Below are 25,669 nucleotides of genomic sequence, written 5' to 3'. Positions count from 1 at the left end.
AATGCCATTTGGTAATTACTACTGTTAAACAGGATTATGTTACGATATTGAGTATGTTGCATTACAGATGCGTCTAAGAGGGTAATTTTTGGGCTATATTGTTCATATGTTATTCCATGCTTTTTATATACGTCATTAAGTGTATCACTTTTTTTAATGATAGCAGCAACAGAAGCTTCAACTGCAAATACGTATACATCCACAGAAGCACAAACCTCAACATTAGCTTCTGTCTCAATAAGTACAATAGCATCAACAACTGCAGTGAGCTCCACTGTAGCAGCAACAACTAAAGCAAAAATAGGCACTACACCACTCCCATCAACAACTGGTGAGTGTACGAGAGCACGCTTTGCAGCTATTCCATTCTGAATCTTTTCAATCTACTGGATATTAGAAACACATCCTGGGAAACTATCAAAAGGTTATAGTAGTATGTTGTTGGCTTTAATTACACATGAACAAGTACAATAGTACCAACAGCCACAGCACACACTTCCAATGCATCAGCAACTGAAGCGACATCACTCCTATCAACAAGTGGGCAGTATATGACAGCTCTCTTATCAGGCATTCCATTCTGATTCCTTTCAATGAATTCAATGTTTAGAAACACATGGTGGAAAAATACCACAAATTATAGAATGATGTTGGCTACAGACATGCAGTATAGAATAATGTGCAAATGACATTTGACAATTACTGCTATTGCAACATCTCTATGTGTACATTACCATGAAAATTGCATTAGATGAGTTTTAACAAAGCGACTTTTGTGCTTTAATGTTAGTATGTTGTGCCGTGCTTTTTGTTTACCTCATCCATGATATCAACTATTTTAATAACAGCAGCAGAGACTTTGACTGCAAATATACAGACATCCGCTGCAGCAACAAACTCTACATCAGCTCCTGCCTCAACAAGTACAATAGCACGAATAAGTAAAGTGAGCTCTACAGAAGCATCAACAACAGAAGCAACAACAATTATGCCATCATTCCTTTCAACAAGTGGTGAGAACATGAGTGCTCTCTTGTTAGTTATATAATTCTGATTCCTTTCCATTTTCTGATTGGTTTCCCCTGGTCTTCAAATGTTCGTTAACCATTCCCTACTGCAGCCAGAATGCACCTAAAGCCTGTCTGGCTTTAAGAAGTGAAGGCTAGCTTTATTGAGGTAGTCTCACAGGAAATTATGCCCACTTGTGAAGCGTGTAGCCACTGAACAATGGATTCAACACTGTGTTGCACGTCATAATCATCATAATTAACAGGCTGCATAAAGTTTGCATGCTGCCTGCGTTACATTGAATGGACACAACTGGGTGTTGCAGTCCCTGCGCCCAATTTTGGAAGTTATCCATCTTAACCATTCTTGTTGGTTCTCCCTTGTCTTCAACTGCTCTTTAGCCAGTTCTATTCCCTACTCCAGCATCATGCACCTTGCCTTTAACAAGACCTGTGCCTGATTTGGGGGGCTATCTGTTTTAGCACCCTTGGTGGTCTACTGCTGTTAAAATATGCCTTTGTTAGGTTACTGAGTAATGTGCATTATATATGAGTTTTAACCAAATATAGTGCTACATTGTTGCTTTCTGTTTTCCTGAATAACTATGTCACCTCTTTTAATAACAACAGAAACATTATCTACAAGTACACAGATTTCCACTGCAACACCTTACTCTACATCAAGTAAAGTAACACCAACACCTACAGCAAGCTCTACTGAAGTATTGATAACTGAAGCAGCGACATTCACAAAATCGTCAAGTGGTGAGTAAACTAATGCTCCCTTATCAGTTGTTCAATTCTGATTCCTTTAAATTCACAGCAAGTAGATTAGAAAAGAAACAAACTATTGTAGTGGCATGTGACCAGCAAAGGATTCGTAAGAGAAAATCATGTGCAAATGACACTTGGTGCTTCTTTGCTGATGTTAGGTCACTGAGTAATTTGCACGGTATATGAGTTTTAACATAGTAGTGTTTTTATAATGCACATAACTTGCTACATTGTTCCATGTTTTCTGTTTTCCTCAATAACATAATCATATTTTCATAACTAAATCAGAAACTTCAGCTGCTTATAGACAGACTTCTACTACAGTACAGACCTCCACATCAGCCCCTGCCTCAACAAGTATTGTAGCACCAACAACTAAAATTAAATCTACTGAAGCATCGATAACTAAAGCAATGACAATCACAACACTCACTTCAACAAGTGGTGAGTACACTATGATTTTATCCGCTAGTCCTCCTGATTCCATTCAACCTACTGTAAATTTAGAAACAATAATGAAACAATAACAAAACATTGCCTAGTATGTTGTCCGCTGCAATAATGTGGAGGAAAATCAGGTTGAAATAACACTTGTTTCTTTGCCATTGCAACAGGGCTGTCAACTCACAGGTTTATTTGCATTATATAAGTGTTTTAACAAATGTTGTAATTGTCTTTAATGTACAGTTCTTCATATGTTATTCCAAATTTTGTGTTTGCTTCAATAATATCATGAACTACCTTCACAGGAACAAGAGAATTATACACTTCCACTGCAGCAGTGATCTCGACATCAGGACCTGCACCAATTACAACTGTACGAGCAACTACAGGGAACTCTACTCAAGCATCAACAACTAAATCAAAAACAATCTCAACAACATCATTCACTTCAGCAACAAGTGGGTACATTGTAGCATTATTAACAGGGTCCTGATTTTAATGATCACAACTTGGCGTAAATCAGTCAAGCCAGTTGAAATAGGGGGTGTCAGCTAACCGCACTGATCAACCTTCCTTCCCAGTGTGTCCCCATATTAACCTGCTCTTTTGAGCAGCTGAGCAGGACACCTACAAGAAGAAAGGAGGGTTCAGTTTAACCAAGCAGATTAGGTTTGTTGCTATCATCAGCAGTAACAGAAAAATTAACTCACCATACCCATATTGGGTTACCCCGACGCCCCCCCAACGCCCGGTCAAGTAGCTAAAGTTACCTCATGGTGCGGGTCTCTCCCCACTACGTGTAAAAGGCAGCACTAGAATTAGGCCCTTAGATGGACATAAACTGGGGAGGCATTGTAAAATTTCTAATAGGTTGGCAGGAAGCCAACTTGTTGGATTTTATATGGCCCTCTCCTTCAAACCCACCAGCAAGGGATTGTAAAATCCTGCTCTAGGTTTTCAATGCATTCGTATGCCAGAATTACTTCTGACAACTTCTTTGGCCCTGAAAGAATAATTTTACACGTGTGGAATCTCATTCCCTCAGAAAAAAATAGATGTTGCAGGCTTTAAAATAATTAAAATAATTTTTTATATACGTTTTGTGTTTTGCTCCTTTATGTCTTTCTGTTAATAGCCTATGTATCAAGCAAACTCTATTTCATTGTCTGTACAATGATTCAGATTTAGCATATATTTCCTGTTTATTATTTCCTGCTTTTTCTTTTATGAGGACACTCCAATCTGATTGATTAAATAGCTTTCGTGCTGCTTTCCAGCTTGCACACAAAGGAGAAGGGTGCCATTTTCAAACTGATGGTGGGAGAATAAAAATTTCCATTGACAAGACCACTAAAAGTCAGTTGGCAATGGCTCGAAAGGTGAATAGTGAAAGCTGTTCCTTCGCCACTGTCAGCTAAATCTGAGCCAATAACTTATAATCCTGACTGGGATAGATTTAGATTTTTTGACCTCACTTTGCTTCGCATCTTTTTCTTTTATAGTGGAACCCTCAATTGTACCTGTAACAGTCAATCCAAATCAAGAACTGCCGGCAAAAGATTTTAATGTAACCTTCACTGTGCTCACACTGTCTTTCACACCAAGTCTACAAAATCTCAGTTCACCGTTGTACATTGCAAAATCAAGCAACATTCGTGAAGAGGCAAGTATGATAGCTGTGTCATTGAGGAGAGAATATTATATTCCATTGCATTTTTCATACTAAAATGCAACCTTTTAATTTTCTACAGCTCAATAACCTGTATGCCAATAGCAACGTAACATTCTCGAGTTGTCGGTCTGTATCTTTCAGGTAAGAAATTAACTATTACTCCAAATATTCCAAGTCAAACTGAATCCACAACATATATTAATGTCCCAGTGACCTGGATTTATTAGATAAAACAGAAATAAAATATAAAAGTGTCAGAAAATGACTTTTTCAATGTCATGGTCCAATCAGGTAATTTCCTAACTGCATTGTTTCAATCCCCACACACCCAAGCTTCCTCAACCTAACAGTACTGATCCTACTACCCACCTCACAAAGTGAAAATCACCTCAAATTACCATAAATATGGGATTGTGATGCTCTTCCTACATAGTGGCTCCACATAATGCCTTTGCCTCAGTAATTGAATAAGTTACCTGTAGATAAGCAGGTGATGCCATTGAATCTCCCCCTTTATAAGGTTACAAACATCCTGAAATATTAGGGCAGAGAAAACCACAGAATATTGAGTTTGACAGAACCAAGCCAATATATTTGTTAGTTATTATCTTCTTCAAGACAACAGCGGGGGGCATAACATAGGGCACCTTGGCAATGGCGGGAGTGCATCTGCTCATCTGTAGGCTAATTGAGGCCTTACCTGGCCAAGTAATAGCTTCTTAAGGGCCTCTTCCCACTGTATTTGACCAGAGGCAGGAGTGCCTAGAGCACATGGTGAGTCTGCACCATCTGGGAGGCTGTCTCCTGTTCAGGCATCCTATCACCAACAGAGCCAGCTGTCCCCAAGTTATTCCTCCCACAATTGTGTGTTCCCTTACTGCCCTCCTGAACCCAGCCCTCTTCTGCCTTCGCTGGAGCCTGCCAGTTGAGCCCCAGCAAAACCTTGGGCTTATCCAGTTTCATGGTTCCTCTGATTGCAGGCTCTCTGTAGTCCCAGTTGAGGTAACTGCTCCTTCTGGCACTGCTGGGATTTGAGAGCTGCTGGCCATCTGATTGGCAAGAACTTCCTAGCCTATGAGATCTGAAGTCCTACCCCGAGCCAATGAACTGGCTGATGGTTATTAAATTGACTTGCGCCAGTCCAGCCAAGTGGAGACCCTAAAGGAAAGACATCTGCCATCCTTGCTTTGTCTGGCCTACATGTGACTCCATACCCAAAACAATGTGGTTGACCTTTAACTGCCCTCTGAAATGGCCCATTAAGCCACTCAGTTTAAGGGTCATTAGGGATAGGCAACAAATGCTGGCCTTGCCAGTGATGCCCACATCCCATGAAAGAATAACCTATTAAAAATGTGGAGGGGCCACCACCTATGCAGAAATATTCCCCCACAAATCACAGTATTTCCTTTGAGCCTCAGATGTTAAAGTAGCAGGTACACAGGATTTCCCTTAACCAATGCTGTTGAGGAATGTCCTATTAGATGATTGGAAAATGATGGAGAACACATTCAATCACAATGCCGTATCCACTTTTCATGACATGTGGCCAGGTAAGCTGATTCTACTGAAAGGCTTCAGCAACCTAGGGCGAAATTGTCCGTGCCCGCTGGCGTCAAGTGTGTTCAATGGTGTGGCGGACAATATGGCGAGAAGGCCAAAAAACGGTTTCACGATGTCGTTAAACCAGTTTGCAATCATCCGCTCAGCCTGTCAATGGTGGGCCGCGTTCCCCACCGTAGGATGTCGGGAACCTCATTGTAATACATCAGCATATCATTATAAGGCCAGCCCACCAGACTTACCCCCGCCGCACTGGATCATCTGCCCACGTCGGCAGGAACACAAGCCAGTGCAGAACACGTCTTGACAGCTTTAACATGCAGGAGTTGGGACTTACCGCCAGGGCCTTGCTCACATCACCAACATCCGAGGAGCAGAAGATGCTGGATCCTGACAACAACGGGACCCTGGAAGAGCATCCAAGACATGCTGGGTGGGTTCTCATGGACATGGCTCTGCTACAAAGCAGCTCATGAAAGTTGGAAAGTCACCCCCCCGATGCTCACGACAGATAATGGTTGAGGGGATGGGACAGGAAGGTCTAGGATCAACTGGGAGAGAAAGAGGTGTCAGGGGTGTGAGTTTGGGGAGGGGATTGAAGGCGTTGGGGGGTGAGTTTGTGGGGAGGGGATAACGGGGGAGAAGATGGCAACTGGGGAGGTAGGTGTAAAGGTGGTGAAATGGAAGGAGTTTGGAGGGGGAAGGAGTTCAGCGAGCGGAAGGAGTCCGGGGGAGGGAGTCTGGGGGGAGAAAGGAGTGCAGAGAAAGGAGGGAGTAAGGGTGGAAGAAGAAGTAAGGGTGGGGGAAGGAGTCAGGAAGGGGGAAGGAGTGAAGCTGGAGGAAGAAGTGAGGGTGTCTGAGGAAGTCAGGAAAGGGAAGGGACTAAGTGGGTAGGGAGTCCAGGGGGGTGGGATGAAGAGGTGGGAAGGGGTTCCAGAGGGAAAGTGTTCTGGGGGGGAAGGAGTCTGGAGGGGCGATGTCCAGGTGAACGTGCAAGGGAGGGGTCTGATCGGTCCATGACTGCCTCCTGGGGAGCAAACTGAGAGTGGGAGGGGTATGCGGGAATGGTGAGAATGACCGGGGGTAGAGTGAAACGGTAGGGTATGAGGGTTCAACAGTAGCGGTAGAAGGGACAGTGAGGGTGGTTGATGGGGACTCAAAGGCAGACACGGACCCTGGGGGTGAGACAGAAGAGGTTGGGGAGGTGAATGTGGATGGGGGTGGGATTTGCGGAAAGGAAGGGAACGTGCACATTCACCTGGATATCCCCGATGGAAAACGGTTGTGACTGGTAGGTCACGGAGGGGAGGTGGAAGGTGATGCCAGGGGGCGTAAACTGTAATGGGGGAAAGGAAATGGGTGACTAGGGGAAGGGAAAGGATGGGGTAGCTGACGAAAAAGCGAATCCAAACCATGCTGTCTAAACCGAAAGTGAAATGACAGTCGTGGTGGGTGAGATCAGGTGCTGCATAGGAGTGTGACCATTGGGTGGGCGGAATGCAGGTCAGCTCAGATGGACAACTGAAAGTGAACCCCAGCAGGCAGCATTCAAAATGCTCAGGACATTGAGGTGAGTGTGATACCTGAAGGATCCGCGTGCGTGGGAATTCTTGCACAAGGCTCTGAAAGGCCCTGCCACACACACACTTCTCCCTCCAGAATCACTCGTTGGCCAGCTGCTCCCTCTGCGGTGAAAGAGGATGAGGTTGAGGGGTTCACAGGCAAAGGGGACTCGGAGGGCGAGGACAGCCTCAGATTCCTGAGTGGATGATCCAGAAGTGTCCAGCTGCTGCTCCTTCTCCCTTCGGGTGCCCGGGGGCCCCAGCCTGACTCCTTGAGAGGAAGGAGCACCTGGAGGAACGTTGAGCTGCCCCATTTCCCTCTCGTGTTGCCACTGCAGGAACTCACCCGTGGCTCCCGCGATGGAGTGCAGGTCTGCATACATCTCTGCGTTCTGCTGGACCAGGGTCTCCATGGCCTCCGCCATCCTCCCCATGGACACCTCCATACATGCACATGTGGGCACCACTTCATCAGAGAGCAGGCGGATGTACTCCTCCAACTCACGTGCCACTCTGTTTAGGGCTTCCAACAGCTCTGCATGATGTTCCCATACCTTCTGCTGATTCTCCAGGATGAGCTGGAAGGCCAAATCCAGAGGCTTGTCATCTGACTTGGACCTCACAGGTGCCTGATCCCCAGCAGTCCTCCACGTGCCGGGGAGCTCACATGACCCTGCCTCCTGCTGCTGCGGGCAGGTGTCTGTGCAGTGACCACCAGATTGTGAACCTGATCCTGCTCTAGATTTAGATCCCACCGAGGTGTGTGTGTCTACGCTGGTGGAGGGTGTGGGTTAGCGCTGTGACGGGTCTTCCAGGCTGCTTATTTCCAGCTGTTCAATGGAGGAAGTGTCCTCTTGGTTGAAGGTGAGGACTTGGACGGATCTGAGAGACTGGCTGGCTGAGGGTGTTGGTCACTACGCAGAGCTCCCTGTGAACCAAAGTAGAGATAATTAGTGCATGGCAGCAGAGGCGAAAGCAGGAGAGGGAGCTTTCATATTTGTGTTGAGAGAGGGGTGATATGGTGCAGGATCCTCACGAGGGGGTAAGCTGCCGACCTCACTGTCGCTGCAGGCACAGTCCGCATCCTCACCAGTCAGCGCGATGGCATGCTCCTCAAAGAGAGTGAGGGGCCTAATGCGGGCCACTCCACCCCCAGTCTGGGACCTCTTCCTGCTGATGTGAGTCAGCTTCTCCTGTGTGGAAACAAGTGGAGAGAGTGTGATCAGGACACATGGCGCTGCGTGGAATGTTTGTGTGGTGAGTGGAGCTATGGACAGGAAGAGGACGCGAGCTCCAGAGGATATGAGCCTGATGGAAATTTGAGGGCGTGTGAGAGAATTAGTGGTGTCCCTTGAGGTGTGAGATCCCTGTGGATGTGTGATGGCTCTGTGAGTGTGTGAATTGAGAGTGACAAGATGAGTGAGTTACCCTGGCGGAATGTATGAGACCATTCATCCTGTAGTAGCACTGGGTGGCTGTCCTCTTTTGCAGGGCATTAGTGCTGACCACTGCTGCCACCATCTCCCATGCTGGATTGGTGATGCCACTGGCTCTCTTGTGGAAAGAGAAGGGATAGAGGACATCACAGCAGGCCTTGACGGCATCCAAAAGGCGCTCAAGGGACCCATCACTAAACCTGGGGCCTGCAGTCTTTTTGCCTTTCGGGACCATCCTGTCTTCCGTGCAGCAGTCATGGGCTGGAAGCACTGAGAGGTGTGCGCATGGCTGCACTTTAAATATGGAGCTCGGCATGATGAAGCGGCGAGGTGATGGCATGACAGGCGAATGAGAACCCGTCCGCCGTGGAAACAGCGTGTTTCCTGGGAATACGTAATTAATTTGGGACAATACGGCGTGAAAAGCCACCATTGCGGCCGGCGGGTAAAACATCATTTTAATTGCCCGCTACTGCACTTAGTGCAAATCTGGGACTATTCTACCCCTACTGTTGAATCGGGTCAGGGGCCAATTGCAACATATGCACTAAACTGGCATTGAGTTCTGAGTAATTAAGCTTTCTGCTATTGAATAACCTCAGCCTTCTCAACGTGCACAGCCACCAAAATTGACTGAGCTGTAGAAGAGCCTGCCTTTTCAAGTATCATGTACCATTATTTAAGAAATTATGTGCAGAATTTTGCCGTCGGCGAGCAGGGGGCGGGGCCCGCTCACCGACGCGTAAAATGATGCAGGATGACGTCGGGCGGAACCTCCGACATCACCCTGCCCCATTTAAATTTTCAGGAAGGAGGGGGCGCAGCAAAATCAGCTGTGAGCCCGCCGGCCTGTCAATGGCCAATTGAGGCCATTGACAGGATCATTTAAACAATTAAAGGACCTGCCCGTCCAACCTTAAGGTTGGTGGGGAGGCCAGGAGCCCCAGCGGCAACTAGAGAAAACATGAAACCCCATCCACCGGTGGCATGAGGTTTCATGTAGGGTTTTAAAAATTTTAATAAAGTTATTCCGTAAATTATGAACATGTCCCAACTCATGTGACATTGTCACATGAGGGGGACATGTAAGGGAATTTTTACTTTTCCATTTTTAATATTTTTCAAAGTCTGGGCGATCTCCCTGAGGCTGCACTTAGCCTCAGGGAGACGTGCACTCTTTCGTGCACTTGCGCGAAAGAGCGCACTCTCGCTTTCAGGGATTCCCCCCTGCCCGCACAGGGAGCGCATAGCGCTTCCCAACGGAAGTCACGCTGGGCGGGCCTTAATTGGCCCACCCATGTAAAATGGCGGTGCAGCCCGCTTCGCTGGCGGGGATCGGCTCCACGCCCGCCAGAGATTGGGTCGGGCTCGCCCGCCCGACAGGCAGAAAATTCTGCCCCACGTGTATGTCCCAATCTTTATTTCACTCTCTGTAATATATTTTAAAAGTTATTTTATTAACAGTGCTTTTCATTCCCTGGTTGGTTGTCTATGAGAATTTTTTAATGTTGTTGGTTACTTGGACATCTTGATGACATCACTGCAGCCTGATGCTAGGAATCCCCATTAAGCAATGCCACAATCAATTGCACATTGAGAGTTAAAGTTCTCTCCACAAAGATGGCAAGATGCCTCAGCAAGGCTTTCTTTGAGGTCAGAGGCTAATGTCCTTGCTTTTCTGCTGACTGCAAATTTCAGCTATTCAATGTTATGTTTAAAATTTTAATAAAACAAATTAACATGTATGTGGCAGACCTGCAAGTGATGGAAACAGTACAGTTGAGGCAATCTGCACTTTCAAAAAGAATGTGAATGCCCAGCAAGTTGATAAAGTTCTACTCTACCATGAATTCCAAGACTACACAAAGGGCATCACCACCTTAGGAACATATTCGCTGGACAGCAACAGTCTCTTTGTCAATGGTAAATGCTCATTTTAATCCAATATCTATTTAATATTATTTACACTGTAAACAGCTAAAACTTTATTTCAAAGGTATTGTGTCTCCAGCTGCTCTGTTATCCTGTCAACACCTCCCTCGCAAATGATGGTCTGTCCTTACTAATCACTTGACTCACCTTACTCTAGTCTATTGGCTGTCTGCCACTCTTGATCGGTTGGCTTCATCACCCTTGGTCTGCTGCTTCTCACTCACTCTCATTCCCTCCTGCTTTTTGATTCCAGCTTGCTATTGTTCTGTTGGCCCTTGCTTATTCATCGTTAAATCAAAGAGATAACAAAGACAAAACACACATTATTGTACTTTCCATTTAGCATTTCAGAAGTTCAATTTCTTACAAAATGTGGAACATCTTATCCAAGCCATCACGCTTCTGACTCTTATTTAATTTACACCAAACTCATGTAATTAATTGCAATTTTAAAGGCAAGTATTTTAACCAGTTTAAGTTATTCTTTCCAAATATATTTGTTTTTTTCAGGTTACCATGAATCAGCTGTTTTAACCAGTAAGTATGATAACTATCTCTGTCCAGTTAATATTGCTGTTTAATACCTCCACAAGGTACCACTGAATCAGTTTCACATATAATCTTACAACAGCCAAACCTGAGACAAGAATCGTATTAGGAAGGCTTCCTCTGTGTGTTAGGCATAGTGAAATTATAAGCATCATCTTCAGCAATTTGTTTAGGATTCTGTTCGAACTAATACACAGAATCAACCTTCACTCTCGTGCCAGCTGTGATTCTATTGGTGGTACTATGCGTCAGAAAGTTGCTAGACTCCTGGCATTAACCTCCATTGCTATCTATTCCCTTGTCTTCTGACTGTGTATCTGGAGGACCTTCTGGCCCCTGTGGATACAGAACATCTCTCCTCCTTTCCACCACCTCCACCAAATCCTCCAGTACAACATTAGAAAACCTGTGTGCCCGCTGTCCCATGTGTGTCAGCCATTCCTTTGCTTTTCCCAGGTTAGGTTCAGCTCTCCAGGACTCTCAGCAGTTGCTTTAGCTACAATTCATTACCCTTTAAGAGTTTCAGGTTGGCTTTAAGCAGTGCAGGCTAACTTTAAGTAGTGCTAGCAAGTCGTGATTGTGGACCCTCTCTTGACAGCTACAGCCAATGAATAACACAATTAGCACTGAATGCATGTGGAAATCAAGTCAATAAGCAGGCAGAATGAAGATAGCAATCTGCCTGAGCAGTGCAACTCCCATGCTTGCTGTCAGGGACTACTCTATTTAGTCTCCTCAATGTAATTTAATCGATTGACAATTCATAAACTAATATTCCAGAACATCACTTCAGGGTGAGCATTTTTAAGTAAATAACACAGTAACAACTTCATAGGCTTGATAATAATCCTTATATTTAAGTGAGAAAGCAACATTTGCTCTCAAAGAGATTTAGAAGCAAAAAAAAATCAAATGCCACCACAGAGTTAAGGCACTGTGCTGAGACAGTGGACACTCAGACTGGTTGAAGCTGACTAGTCACCACTACCACGAGAGTCAGCCTGTGCCTAGTGTTATTGGCAACAAATATAAACGTGTGCAGCAACTGTTTTACTCTCAAGCTTCAAAGTAGCAGGTGACACCACAATGCTAAGATATCAGATATATTGCTGCAAGTGATATACCTGATTAATTACAAAGCAGCTTTCGAATATGGGCAATTCACACAATTCCCCATGGCTCAAACCTCTCAGCTTTTCTTCCTGCCAGCACTGTAGTTTCTGCCGAACAGTACTGTAGGTGTAGTTACACCAGATGGACCTTAGCAGGTCAAGAAGGTGGCTCACTACCACCTTTTCAAGCCCCATGAAAGGATAAGAAAAATTCAGAAAATTTGGAGCATTTTTGTCTGTCATGCTCCTGGATATGTGAGGTCTGAATGGTCAGTGCACCAAACAGAACCCAGTAACAATATTATTATAAAAGCAAAAAACTGCGGATGCTGGAAATCCAAAACAAAAATAAAAATACCTGGAAAAACTCAGCAGGTCTGACAGCATCTGCGGAGAGAAACACAGTTAACGTTTCGAGTCCATATGACTCTTCAACAAAACTAAAGAAAAATAGAAGAGAGGTGAAATTTAAGCTGGTTTAAGGTGGGGGGGGTGGGACAAGTAGAGCTGGATAGAGGGCCAGTGATAGGTGGAGATTGCCAAAAGATGTCATAGACAAAAGGACAAAGAGATGTTGACGGTGGTGATATTAGCTAAGAAATGTGCTAATAGGTGACTTTAAGGGTAAAAAGCAGGACGAGCAAGGTACAGATAGCTCTAGTGGGGGTGGGGTGGGGGGAAGGGATCAAAATAGGCTAAAAGGTAGAAATAAAACAATGGATGGAAATACATTTAAAAATAATGGTCTCTAATTGGTCTCTCCAGTGTAGGGGAAACCGCATTGGGAGCAACGAATGAAGTAGACTAAATTGAGGGAAGTGCAAGTGAAATGCTGCTTCACTTGAAAGGAGTGTTTGGGCCCTTGGACGGTGAGGAGAGGGGAAGTAAAGGGGCAGGTGTTGCATCTTCTGTGGTTGCATGGGAAGGTGCCGTGGAAGGGGGTTGAGGTGTAGGGGGTGATGGAGGAGTGGACCAGGGTGTCCCGGAGGGAACGATCCCTGCGGAATGCCTCCAGGGGAGGGTGAAGGGAAGATGTGTTTGGTGGTGGCATCATGCTGGAGTTGGCGGAAATGGCGGAGGATGACCCTTTGAATGCGGAGGGTGGTGGGGTGATAAGTGAGGACAAGGGGGACCCTATCATGGTTCTGGGAGGGAGAGGAAGGTGTGAGGGCAGATGCACGGGAGATGGGCCAGACACAGTTGAGGGCCCTGTCAACCACCATGGGTGGAAAACCTCAGTTAAGGAAGAAGGAAGACATGTCAGAGGAACTGTGGATATACCTTCCAGTGGATATATCAAGCTAATTAAAACTGCTCTTAATTAATTCTCTAATCATCGTTATCTAATTTTACAAGCTATCTTTTAATTTAAAACATGAGATGTTATGGGTAAGGTAAAAGCAGAGTATTACTTCAAAGTAAATTAAGCCAAACAGATTAGACATGACTAGAAATTAGTAAAAAGTGAAAGAAAAGGAAAAGCTTCAAGAAGTAATAAATGTTAGGAAGAATCTATTACACAAGGCAGTAGAGACAAAAACAGGTCAAAATACAGCTGGATGTTAAATTAGGAGAACAGAATACTTGACGAAACAGTTTTGATGATTGCTGGTCTCCAGTGGTCCCTGATGTTCCTCAATCTCTCAGCTTTATAGCACATAAAAATTATGAGACTGTCCAAACTACTTGACATAAATGAAAAATTACATTTAAAAAAACCCAGGCAATCACCAAATTAAGTTTCATTGAGAATGATATGGTGAGATTCGAATAAATTCACTTGGGTAGGAATTAGTTGAGGCTTGTTCTCAGGCCTGTAATAAGTGAGGTACTCAGGCTGCATGCCGTAAACTGCAGGCATAAAACCTTATGCAAAATTAGGCTTTGAGATCAAACATCAAATGAACAAACCTCCAGAATTCATTCAACCATCAAGTTTTCTTAATGTTCCTTTGTTCCATTAATGTTTCTTTCTATTAAAATGATAATAACAAAGCAAGTTCTTTACTGATACTTTTTACATATTGTCAAATAACACATTATTACGGATGTAATGTTCCCATTTAGATTTAGTGTATCCTTACATTTTCTGTTTAATAATTTCTTGAAATTCTGGTTCTGTGAATGTGTGGCAGTTTAACTAAAATTTATGTGTAAGCTATTGTGTCCTTTCTCTGTGATGTGAGAAATGTTAAGACACAGATGCTAAAGATGTATGTAACTAGAATAAGAACAGCAGATAGTCTTTGGATCCAGACTTGCCACCCAAATATAAGGTTCCATATCACTGGTCATTCTGCAAAATAAGGAGGACTTAATTCATCATTAAAAAAGCAACATTTTCCAAGACCAGGTGACTGCATGCTCTGTACCTACTCACATGATGTGGTAGAAAACATTGGGCTCTCCAATGGGAAAACATATCTGTCAGCATTTCAAGAATTTCTGACACTTGTCTGAGAAATTGATATCAGGGTTTTAAAAGTTTTTTCTGTGTATTTTAGCTCTAAACGATGTTCAGTCAGCTTGCTGCATTCTCAGTCTAATATGTTCCTTATATCTGATGATAGCAATACCACCAACTGTGACCACAACACAAACTCCAAGCCTGGAAGTGAAGCCTGTTGAATTCAATGTGACCTTTGTTATCACTAACTTAATGTTTATTCGAAGTCTACATCATCCCAGTTCTTTGCTGTACAAAGACGCAGTGTCAAACATCTCCCACCAGGTAATCAATATATTACACTAGCATAAAAAAATCACACTAAGTTAGTTTTGTGATTTTAACTGAAGAAAATGACTGATGAAATTATTTTAACTGTCATTGAGAACTTCTTCCTTAATGTGATTGTGAATTTATTGCAGCTCACGGATTTGTACAACAAGAGCAAAATTAATGCAAGATTTTCAGGTTGTAAAGCTGTTTCCTTCAGGTGAGGTATTTCATTATTGTATATTGAAAATATGCATTAGCATTAATTGGAAATATAAACCCACATTTAGATGAGTGAGTTGATTATAATTCCTTCAATCATGTGAAAAAGTCTTAAAATTGCTAATCGCTGAATAATGTGCAGCTCATAAAGGAATATTCAGTTTCTGTATGTTATGTGTATTGTTGCATGTTCCCTGATGCCGTTGTTTTATATTTATTTTACATTGGTATTATTCAGTCACCATCATTAACTCAACAGAATAACATCTGAAGTATCAGCCATAGAAGTGATTCCTTTACCTTTTCTGTTTCATTGTTTTGATGTTCGGTTTACCTAGGTACAGTGATGGAAGGCAGGCACCTGTTTTGAAACCTGTCTTTTTAGAACAGTGATTGATTGGGATTTATTTAAATTACTGATACACAGGATATTTGCAACTTCAATGAATTAAATGCTAATTACAGTGACCTATAATCTGTTCAGAACAACATATGCCATTTAGTTAACCCCCTTAATGCATTTTGTTTTAACAGCCTGGCAGATTTTGGTAATACCCGTGTGTATGCAATTTGCACATTCAGAAATGATTCCAGTCCTCAGAAGGTTAATAAAGTTACTGTGTACCATGAGTTAAGAGGCAGCACAAAGAACATCTCCACCTTAGGAACATATTCATTGGACAATAACAGCCTCTACGTAAATGGTATTTTGCACTTGAAGTAATATTTTGTTCCAGTCTATCTATTTGAATGTTATTCAGGTTGAGTTTCATTTTTTTTTAATCCTGCATTGCATTCTTTATTGATGGCTTTCCACATGGCACATTTCACACATAACACATGCTATTAATCTTTCAGGTTACCATGAATTGACTCCTTTACCCAGTAAGTAATTTTTATGTTCCTTTGTTCCATTAATGTTTCTTTCTATTGAAGAAGTAACAACAAAGCAAATTCTTTACTGATACCTCTTTATATATTGTCAGAAAATACCACACTATTAGAAATACAATGCATCCCATTTAGATTTAGTGCACCAATCCTTTTCTTCTTTGATCACTTGTTGCAAATCTGGAAATATAGATCTGTGATGGTTCAATTAAATGTTGTGTGCTTGCTCTTGTATCCTGACTAGTTGAAGTGAGGAAATTTAACATGCCAATGCTAAATGTGTAGGTAATGAGAACAGGAACATCAGATAGTACCTGGAACCAGACTTGCAACCCCAATCTGAGATTCCTTGGGCAGATTTTGCACCCCCCTGTTTGCAGGTTTGAAGGTGTGGGGCCTGTAAAATTCAGTGGGTGGCCTTCCCACAGCCTAGCTGCCCACCTCTGACCTGCCTGAAATTTTAGGGAGGGGCGGGGGTGGAATAGGGCGGTCTATCCTCCTTCAGCCCTGTTGAGGCCTTTAAGTGGCCAGTGAATGGTCACGTAAGACCCTCATCCTGCTGATGCTGGTATTTTGCTGAAGGCAAGGAGAGGCCCATGCCATGCATAAAGACTCGGTAGATGTAACTGCATAGGTTGGTGTCAGGTGAGGGCGTGGGACATCTTCCCGGGGTCTCCTGGGCCCATGTAGGCACACCCCACCCCCCACCAAAATTCATTCCCCACACCCACCGTCCCCCCACACACAAACCCTCCTCTCTGGCCTCTTGAACCTGGCTCCCTCATCCACCACCCCACCTCACTAAGACTCTTGACCCCGGAGTTATCTGGGTTCTTCAGGGTGGTGAGACTGTCTGTAGTCTCAGAAGTGGCTACCGCTCCCGGCTGTTGCTGCTAGGACTACAGAACTGCTGGCCATCAGATTGTTTCCAGCGTTTATTTGCTGTGGAGCTGCTGTCAAGATCTGGGGCAACTCCCTCCTGAGTTTTTAGATGCAGAGACTGCAGCGCCCTGTAAAATCCAGCCCACTATCAGAATTAAGGGGAACTTAATTCATCACTAGAGAACTAATACATTCCAAGATGTCTGTGTGCTCTGCACCTACTTAAATGATGCATTAGAAAACACTGGGCAAGCATATCGGTCAGCATTTCAAGAACCACTGACACTCGTCTGGAATTTTAGTGTTAGGACTTTTTTTATTTGATTTTTATGCATTTTGGCTCACATCACATGATGTTAATACGGTTGCTGTATTCTCAGTCTAAAGTTTTCCTTTTGTCTCCCATTAGCAAAACCACCAAACGTGACCACAACACAAACTCCGGGCCTGGAAGAGAAACCCATTGAATTCAATGTGACCTTTGTTATCACTGATTTAGAGTTTACACAAAGTTTACAAAATTCCAGTTCGGCGCTCTACAGTTCTGTGTCAAATATTATTTCTCAGCAGGTAACCATATAGATTATACTATCATACAAAAAGTGATCATTTTCCAGATAAAGTAGTGCTGTGATGATGATGAAAGAAAACTATTAATAAAATTATTTTAATAACAATTGAGATCATCTTTCTCAGACATTATGATTGTAACTTTGTTGCAGCTCACTGGCCTGTACAACAAGAGCAAAATTAATGCAACATTCTCAAGATGCAAGGTTGTTTCCTTCAGGTGAGGACATTATACTATGACAAGATGCACTGCAGTAACTCGCTAAGGCTCCTTCAGCAACACCTCCCAAACCTGCAAGCTCTATCGCCAAAAGGACAAGGGCAGCAGGCATATGGGAGTACCACCGCTTGCAAGTTCCAGTCCAAGTCACACATTATTTTGGCTTGGAAATATATCACTGTTTCTTCACTGTAACCAGTCAAAATCCTGGAACTCCCTCCCTTACAGTACTGTAGATGTACCTGCACCACGTGCACTGCAGCGGTTCAAGAAGGCAGCTCACCACCAGCTTCTCCTGTGCAATTAGAGATGGGCACTACATGCTGGATTTGCCAGTGACACCCACATTTCATGAATGAATAAAAAATACACATATTAAAATGTGTATCAATATTAATTGTAAATATAAATCAGCATTGTAGGAGGGTGAGTAATTAATCATTCATCGAACCGTGTAAAAATGTTTAAAATTGCTAAAGCTGTATAATGTGCCCATCACAAAGAAACATTCTGTGACTGAATGAATGTTTTGCATTCTGTTGAATATTGGTCAATGCTGTTGTTTCTTATTTGTTTTACAGTAGTGCATTTCAGTCACTATTATTAGTGCATCAGAATGGCTTTTGAAGTAGCAGGCACGGAATAGGTTTCCTTTATCTTTTTCTCTTCAATCTCTTTATCATTTGTTTTACACTGGTACTCAGTGATGGAGAGCAGGCACTTCTATTTGAAACCTATCTTTTGAAAATAATGATTGATACAGATTTGATTTAATTACTGGTAAAGAGGATGATTGCAACTTCAATGAATTAAATGCATATTAATGAGGCTAGCAATGTTAGTTATAATGACAATAATGTTTTCAGAACGGCATTTGATATTTCATTAACCTCCTATTTTGTTTTAACAGCCTGGTACATGTTGCTAACACCAATGTGTATGCAATCTGCACATTTAGCAATGATTCTACTACTCCTCAGGAGGTTGATAAAGTTTCTGTGTACCAAGAGTTCAGAGACAACACAAATGATATCTCCACCTTAGGAATATATTCGCTGGATAATAACAGCCTCTACGTAAACGGTATTTTTCATTTACAATGTTATTCTGTTCCATTCTATCTGTTTGAATATATTCTTTATATTGAATTTAATTAATCAAAAGAAAACAAAATTTCATTACATTCTATAATGATGAATTTTCACATGGCACATTTCATACAAAATACATGCTATTGATTTTTCAGGTAACCATGAATTAACTCTTTCATCCAGTAAGTATGATTCTATTTATTTGTTTTATTAATGTTTCTTTTGATGAAAGTGGGTAATAACAAAGTGAATTCTATTCTAACGTCTGTTGACATATTGGGCTGGATTTTCACCGAGCCGGGATGACTTGGAAGCCCTTTAAAAATGGTGGCCAGCACCAGATTCTGGGATTCTTGACCCCCATTCCCAGGGTTTCCAATTTTCAGAAGTGTCTTTTAAGGAGGTGGGCCCACACCTTGCACTCCCAACCTGTGGAGATAGGAATATGCTAAACCTCCACCATTTTCTTGCAGTTGGGCCAGGTTTTCAATGAGTTGTGGTTCACAGCCCTCAGAGGTCCCGTGAACTAGAACCCCTATAAGGAGACCTTCTAGGGGCAGATTTTTATGGCTGACATGCGGGTGGTGTTGCCCACATGTCAGCGCTTAAAATGTCGTGCGCTGACGTCGCGCGAGCGTCCCGACATCAGCGCGCGGCATCGCGATATTTAGGTGGGCAGGTGCTATGAAGCACGACGTGCGCCCGCCATTAATTAAAGGCCTTGTTAAGGCCCTTAACTTGGCAATTGATGCCGATTTTGAGGAGCCCGTGCGATCTTCGTCTTGTCTCACGGGCCCAACGAGCAGGAGGGTAACTGATTTTTTAACAAACCTCATCCACGGGTGGGATATGTGGGCTCAGAGGGGTTGTTAACATTTTTTCTGAAGTATTTAATGCAGCAAGTGTTTTAAACTTGCCTGTGTGATTGTTAGCAGTTCAGATCGATTTCCAATAGCTTTCTCTGTACTTTGAAGCTTCAGCTCAGCAGTCTGCAGACAGTAATCTTTATCGGGCCTGTAGCTTTCCAGAGGCCTCCATTTAGACTGGGTATGGGTTCTGACGTCTCCACTGGAGGCAGCTCCTCTGAGGAGGAAGGGAGGGATAGAATAAGGATGAGGCCAGGACTGGACAATCAGCCTCCAGGGGAGTCACCTTTGGGAGGCCAGGTACAGGCACAAGGGGCGCAGGGCCAAGAGGTTGTCCAAGGTGGAAGAGGCCGCAGAAGGCGCCACTATCCTGCTGCCAGGGTATACAGGCAGCGAAGCAGCCACCTCAATATGTCTGAGGTACAGTGCCGAGTTGCCCTCCACTAATATGCACCTGGCTCCTTCCAGGGCTCGGTGGGTGATCTTTGCGGTGTCTCCCAATCAGCTGTACACACTTGTGTCAAGCAGGTTATAGACGCTCTGTTCAGACGGGCATTGACCTTCATCCACTTCCGCTGCGACCAGGCAAGTCAGACACAGTGAGCCAGAGGCATCGCGGCCATTGCTGGCTTCCCCCGTGTCCAGGGTGCAATAGACTGTACACATGTGGCCATCAAGGCGCCAGCAGGTGAACCCAGTGCCTTCATCAACAGGAAGGGCTTCCACTCCTTGAACGTGCAGATAGTGTGCGATCACAGGATGCTGATTCTACAAGTCTGTGTAAGGTACCCAGGCAGCTCCCACAATGCCTACATCCTCAGACACTCCCAGGTGCCAGGGCTCTTCAGTGCTCCGGCTCGACTGGATAGTTGGCTGGTGGGTGATAAGGGCTATCCCCTCAGAAGGTGGCTCATGACGTCTCTCTGCCATCCAAGAACAGAAGCTGAGGTGCGCTACAATAGGAGCCATGGCAACACAAGGGCTGTGGTGGAGAGAGCCATCGATTTTCTCAAGATGCCCTCCCATTGCCTGGACTGCTCAGGGGGCGCACTCCAGTACCCCCCAGATCGTGCCTGTGTGATAGTGGTAGCGTGCTGCGCTCTGCACAATCTTGCGCTGGAAAGGGGGGATGCAGTTGACGATGAAGACCTTGATGCAGTGGATGAGGTTACACATGATGTTGCACATGATGAATCCAGCAGTGGCTCAAAGGATGAGGAAGCACAGGGCAATGATAAGGGGCAGCACGCCAACCCGCTACTACACCAAGGAGGCAGGGACACCCAGGAGGCTTTAATCCAACGAACCTTCAGCTAACTCCACACACATGGATCAGCAGGACCAGCATTGCCTGGCGCTTCCACCTGTGGCACTTAGGTGCTCCATCTTCCACCTCATCAGCTGCAACTAAGGGCTTAGTACAGAAACATCAATGTCCACTCAAACACTCATGAGATGTCTGTGAAACATACAAATGCAGCACAAAGGAAACACCCTCAGCCATGGTCAAAAAAGTGGACTTTATTCCCACCAAAATAAAGCACAAACATCGGTCTGATGTACATAATGATATATTCCCTAATCTAGGGCCAACACAAAATCACCAGTGGCAAACCCATGGAGTGCCTAATGTGCGTTATGCTTACATTTGCAGGTGCTACGTCTTGGTGCCGCCCCATCGCTCGGAGTGGCTTGTGAGACAGCCTGCTGACTCTGCTGTCCTGTTGGCCTCGATGACCTTGGCAGCCGTCCTCTGGCCCGTGGAGCCTGTGATGGCCCCACCTGGGATGGAGTGGCCAGTTCCAGAACTGGCACCTCCCCAGTTGTCGCAGCCTCAACGGATACATCAGTCACTGGCAGAGGGGCGGAGGAGCTGCTACCTTCATCCGGAGTTCCCTGAGAGGAGCTCGCAGCGATGACAGGCAGCTGCTGTGCTGACATGAGGTCACATTGGACCTCCCTGTTCACCGCAGATGCATGGGCACCGAGTGCTGACGCTTGGTGCCCAGAACATCTCCCACATTGGGAATGACCACCTGTGGCCATTAGCGCTGTGAGGGCTTGCAGGTCAGAGCGTAACCCAGTCAGAAGATTCTCAATCCACTGGAAGCCCCTCACCATGAGAGTCGCCAATCCCTCAATGGAGGAAGCCTCAAGCTCTATCCTGGGGTTCATGACTGACACTCTGCCTGGATTCCTCCACCACAGGGACCAAGTGAAGCACACCCTCATGCAAACCTGCCAGATGGTCCTGCGCACCCTGCCGCTTGTCCTGCAGCAGCTGCATGGCTGACATCTCCAGTGGCACATCGTCACTGCATGACTCAGAATGTGCCTGGTCCCCTGCAGTCCTCCGGCTGCTGGCGCCATCGGCAGTCTCTGTCTGTGCCATCTCCTCCAGCGATTGTGAAGTGCCCTCTCCACTGTACCCCGGGACACTAACCGACGTCATAATCCCCACCGAAGTGTTTATCGCTGCGATGGTGCCTGGCTCACTGAAAGGATATGACGCAAGTTGAAAGCTTTGGCCCTCAGGTGTGGAGGGGGGGCTCTGGACATGTTGATGGCAGCCATGCGGTGGTGATGTTGAAATTAACAACAAGGACAGCGCATCAGTTAGCGTTCAGTCAGTAACACCTTTCATCCCTTTCCTCCCCAGCTTCATAAGTCACTCACCCTTCAAGAACCTAAGGAGGTGAACATTGGTGGGGTGGTAAATAGTCAAGAGGAGGCCTGAACATTACACGCGCATACAGACAGGCTGATCAGATGGCCTAAGGAATGCCACAAGGAATGTTATGTGGATAAGTGTGCGGTTAAGCACTTGGGCAAGACAAGCAAGGTACAGGAATACATGAGTAATGGTAGGACCGTGGGAAGTCACGACGATTACAGGGACCTTGTTAAGGTAGCAGAACAGGAACATAAGGCGTTTAACAAGGTTGAAGCCAGACTTGCCTTTATTAGCCAAGGAATAGAATGTAGGAATAGGGTGTTCATGTTGCAAGTGCAGAAAACGCTGTCGAGGCCAGATCTACACTTCTGCGTTCAGTTGTGACCTGTGCTTCATGGGAGGGGTGGCATTGGAGTGGGGAGAGTGCAGAGGTTCCTGACCTGGATGCATGCTGGCCTGGAGAGTTGGAGTTACGAGGAAACATTGCATACACTTGCGACATTTGCCGTGGATCACAGGCGATTGACAGGTCACATTAGTGACCTTCATACCGTTATGAGGAGCATAGAATGGGTGGACAGAAGGCAACATTTCCCCTTGGCGCAGGGATAACTAACGTGATGGCATTTATTTAAGTTGAGTGCCATGAGGTTGACAGGTGAGGTGCTGAGGACCTTTTGGACAGAGTAATATGGGACACACAGGCTGAAAGGGTGGTGGAGGTACAAACCCTCCTAAGATGCAATAAGTCTTTGGATGTGCAGCAGTGATGCCATGGCATGTTAGGCCATGGGGATAGTGGTCACAAATGGGATAAGGCGACTTTGGAAGGTGCTAGAGACGTGCATCCTCAAGGGGCTGAGGGACCTTTGTGTATGACCCACACGTCTGACTGTATCAGTCTGTGAATGAGCAGTGTTGCAGCATTAACAATTGCAGCAACCATCAGTGATTTGGATGGTGGGGAGACAGAGTGGATGGGACTGTGGCCCTCAAATGCCTGGCCGCTGGACCCCAGCCTTGCCGCCACCTGCCAACCTGGCCACCTGCCTCCTCCCCAGCACCATGGATTGCTCCTCATACGTGGTGAGGAGCTGCAGCACGGTGTGCCCACCACCAGTCCGCTGATGCTCCCGGAAATTGCTCTCAGTTTTTGCCTGCAGAACATAGAAGAGCATTTATTGGGGCTGATCGCTCATGTACTCTGCACGCGCACACCACGCCCCAACCACAGCGGCCCTTCTGAGGCCTCCAGCGGCTCCTGTCCACACTACTGGTGATCAGTCCCCAGAAGATAGGACGACTGCTCCCAAACCCCTCCGCCAACGGAGACCTTGGACACATTCGGCGTCTATCACTTTGAATAACACACGGGTCTTAGTGCCCATGGCAAGGAGGCGCAACTTGGTGTGGCGCCGAGGCCAGCAGATGGCACTTGGCCACGACACCTTGAGGCTCCCCTTCCACCATCTAATCACCATCAATAAGACATGTGTTGGAGTTCTGAATATGTGTCTACCTGCCTCCTCTGCAGGTTGCCCCCAGACTACTCAAATGCGACAAACACCAACATATGCTGCAAGGAGAACCCATCTTCTCCTCAACCACTAAGGCTGATGTAAGCATGGTCACGATCTGTTTGCCCACCCAGCATACGCCAAATGCCCAATGCAGTAATGACACTAAGATGTGGGGGGCCGGGGGGAGGGCCTCAAAGGCTAAGGCTACCTGCTGGGTAAAATGGCCAAGGCTGACATGGTACTCACCCTTCCAGAGCACAGCAAATCATTGAAGCGCTTGCGGCAGTGCGTTCCTGTGCACTGCGCAGCATCTTGAGAGCTAACAACCTCCGCCATCTCCTGCCACACCTGCCTGGTGACGTGGGGGGCCCTACTCCACCCATCCTCCGGAAACAAGACCTCCCGATGGTTGGACACCTCTTTGACGAGGACAGCATGGCAGGCATCTGAGAACCGAGGGGCACAGTGGCCCCCCATTGGCCTACCCTGCAGCTTACCCCCCTCCTCCTCCTCTGCCCTCACCTCTTGTGCTGCCCAGTGACTGGCCATGGTCAACAGCCTAAAAGAGGCTGCCTGGCCGCTCTTTATACAGACTTCCGGTTCCCCATTGGAAGCAGCGATCTGAACACGCCCGCCGCCGATTTAATTTTCCTGATGAACATGGGAGTCTGAAATGCGCTGGGCGGGCCTTAATTGGCCTGCCCGCGCAAAATGGCGGCACGGCCCAGTTTGGCGGCGGGGATCGGCTATCCGCCCGCCGCCGAGTCAGTCGGGCCCGCCCACCCCTCAAATGCAAAATTCTGCCCTAGGACTCTAATGCATTTCTGGGCTCTCAGCCAAGAATACATAATGAGGCTTGGCTGAGAGCCCAGAAAGCCATAAACCTGTTGAGACACCTAAATCTCAGAGAAAACATTGCTTGATTGAAGCTCTGGCTCTCTGATTTATGCAGTCAATTTCACAATATTTATTTACACAAGATGGAGAAGTCCATTGAAACTTTAAAAGGTCTGGATCATTGACACTTTAATTGGGCTGTGGTATAAAGGTGTTTTTAAGAAAGTAGAAAGCTATCAGTTACTTTTGTTATGATGTGGCAGGAGGTATTTGCTAGACTGAACAAATCCCAAAGGGAAACTTGGCCACACTATCACAACAATTTTGCAATTTCTATTTATTACAAGAGGGTTTGTGCACTGAAGTCAGAAGTATTGTGTCCACTACCACCTTTGGATATTTTAAAGATTGAATTAAAACATTTATTAACAAAAGAAAATAAATCTTAAACACACAAGACTATAGTTACGCAGTTACTTTTAATTTTATAACAGTTCTCACAAGATTTCTCCTTAACTACTCCCAACTATACAACCCTTTAAGGCAACAGTCCAAATAGACTCTTAATCTATAAAATATCCAGCAATATTACCACAAGCACCCACTGTTGCTATAAGGGAGTTATTTCACAGCTTCTCTCTCCCTCTCACTCAACAATACAATTCCAAAGGCTTTTAACAAAACCTTGATTACTGGAATAGCAAACTTCTCCAGGCTAGATGCTTTTCCACAGGTCTGTTTCACACAGTGCACCTTCCAAGTTCTCACACGCCCACCCCTCATACAGCTTTCCATCTTTCTTTAAATATATTTCTCCCTTTTGATCTGTAAATCCCATTACTTGCTTTGGAAGTTACTTTTCCCAGAATATAAAAATCTTTCACGTTGTCATTATGGCCAGCACTTTCAGGAAAAATAAACGTAATAACTTTGCTTTATTTATCTTGCCAGTTGTAAACATTGTATCATGTCCCTTTGAAAATCAAACAACTTCTCAACTTATCTAAAAATGCAAATTCCAATCACACTATCTGCTGAGACTTCATCCCTAACTTACCCATCTCCATTTCATGGCATGGTGGACATGAGGAGCCATAGCAGTTGTTTTGAGGGGCATACCTTGGCAAGG

General features: G+C 45.1%; 1 protein-coding gene and 1 long non-coding RNA gene across 2 annotated transcripts in view; both read left to right on the top strand.

Annotated features, from left to right (window-relative positions):
- The first annotated feature begins 889 nt into the window (after nucleotides 1-889).
- LOC144689231 (uncharacterized) lies at nucleotides 890-2,202 on the top strand. The gene is made up of 3 exons (XR_013578601.1): nucleotides 890-1,013; nucleotides 1,638-1,772; nucleotides 2,070-2,202. It is a non-coding gene; the product is annotated as an uncharacterized LOC144689231 (long non-coding RNA).
- Nucleotides 2,203-3,952: 1,750 nt separating this feature from the next.
- Nucleotides 3,953-25,669, top strand: part of LOC144688318 (mucin-16-like) — a 58,328-nt gene continuing 36,611 nt past the window's right edge. The window contains exons 1-11 of the mRNA XM_078554747.1: nucleotides 3,953-4,038; nucleotides 10,212-10,381; nucleotides 10,901-10,927; nucleotides 14,622-14,782; nucleotides 14,920-14,987; nucleotides 15,524-15,693; nucleotides 15,848-15,874; nucleotides 17,172-17,332; nucleotides 17,485-17,552; nucleotides 18,463-18,635; nucleotides 18,799-18,825. Of these exons, the coding sequence (XP_078410873.1) occupies nucleotides 3,953-4,038; nucleotides 10,212-10,381; nucleotides 10,901-10,927; nucleotides 14,622-14,782; nucleotides 14,920-14,987; nucleotides 15,524-15,693; nucleotides 15,848-15,874; nucleotides 17,172-17,332; nucleotides 17,485-17,552; nucleotides 18,463-18,635; nucleotides 18,799-18,825 (1,138 nt within the window). The remainder of the gene's footprint in view (nucleotides 4,039-10,211; nucleotides 10,382-10,900; nucleotides 10,928-14,621; nucleotides 14,783-14,919; nucleotides 14,988-15,523; nucleotides 15,694-15,847; nucleotides 15,875-17,171; nucleotides 17,333-17,484; nucleotides 17,553-18,462; nucleotides 18,636-18,798; nucleotides 18,826-25,669) is intronic.

The sequence above is a fragment of the Cetorhinus maximus genome, chromosome 13, assembly GCF_964194155.1.
Source record: "Cetorhinus maximus chromosome 13, sCetMax3.hap1.1, whole genome shotgun sequence".
In the NCBI taxonomy this organism is placed as follows: domain Eukaryota; kingdom Metazoa; phylum Chordata; class Chondrichthyes; order Lamniformes; family Cetorhinidae; genus Cetorhinus; species Cetorhinus maximus.
This window is presented reverse-complemented; position numbering and strand designations above follow the sequence as displayed.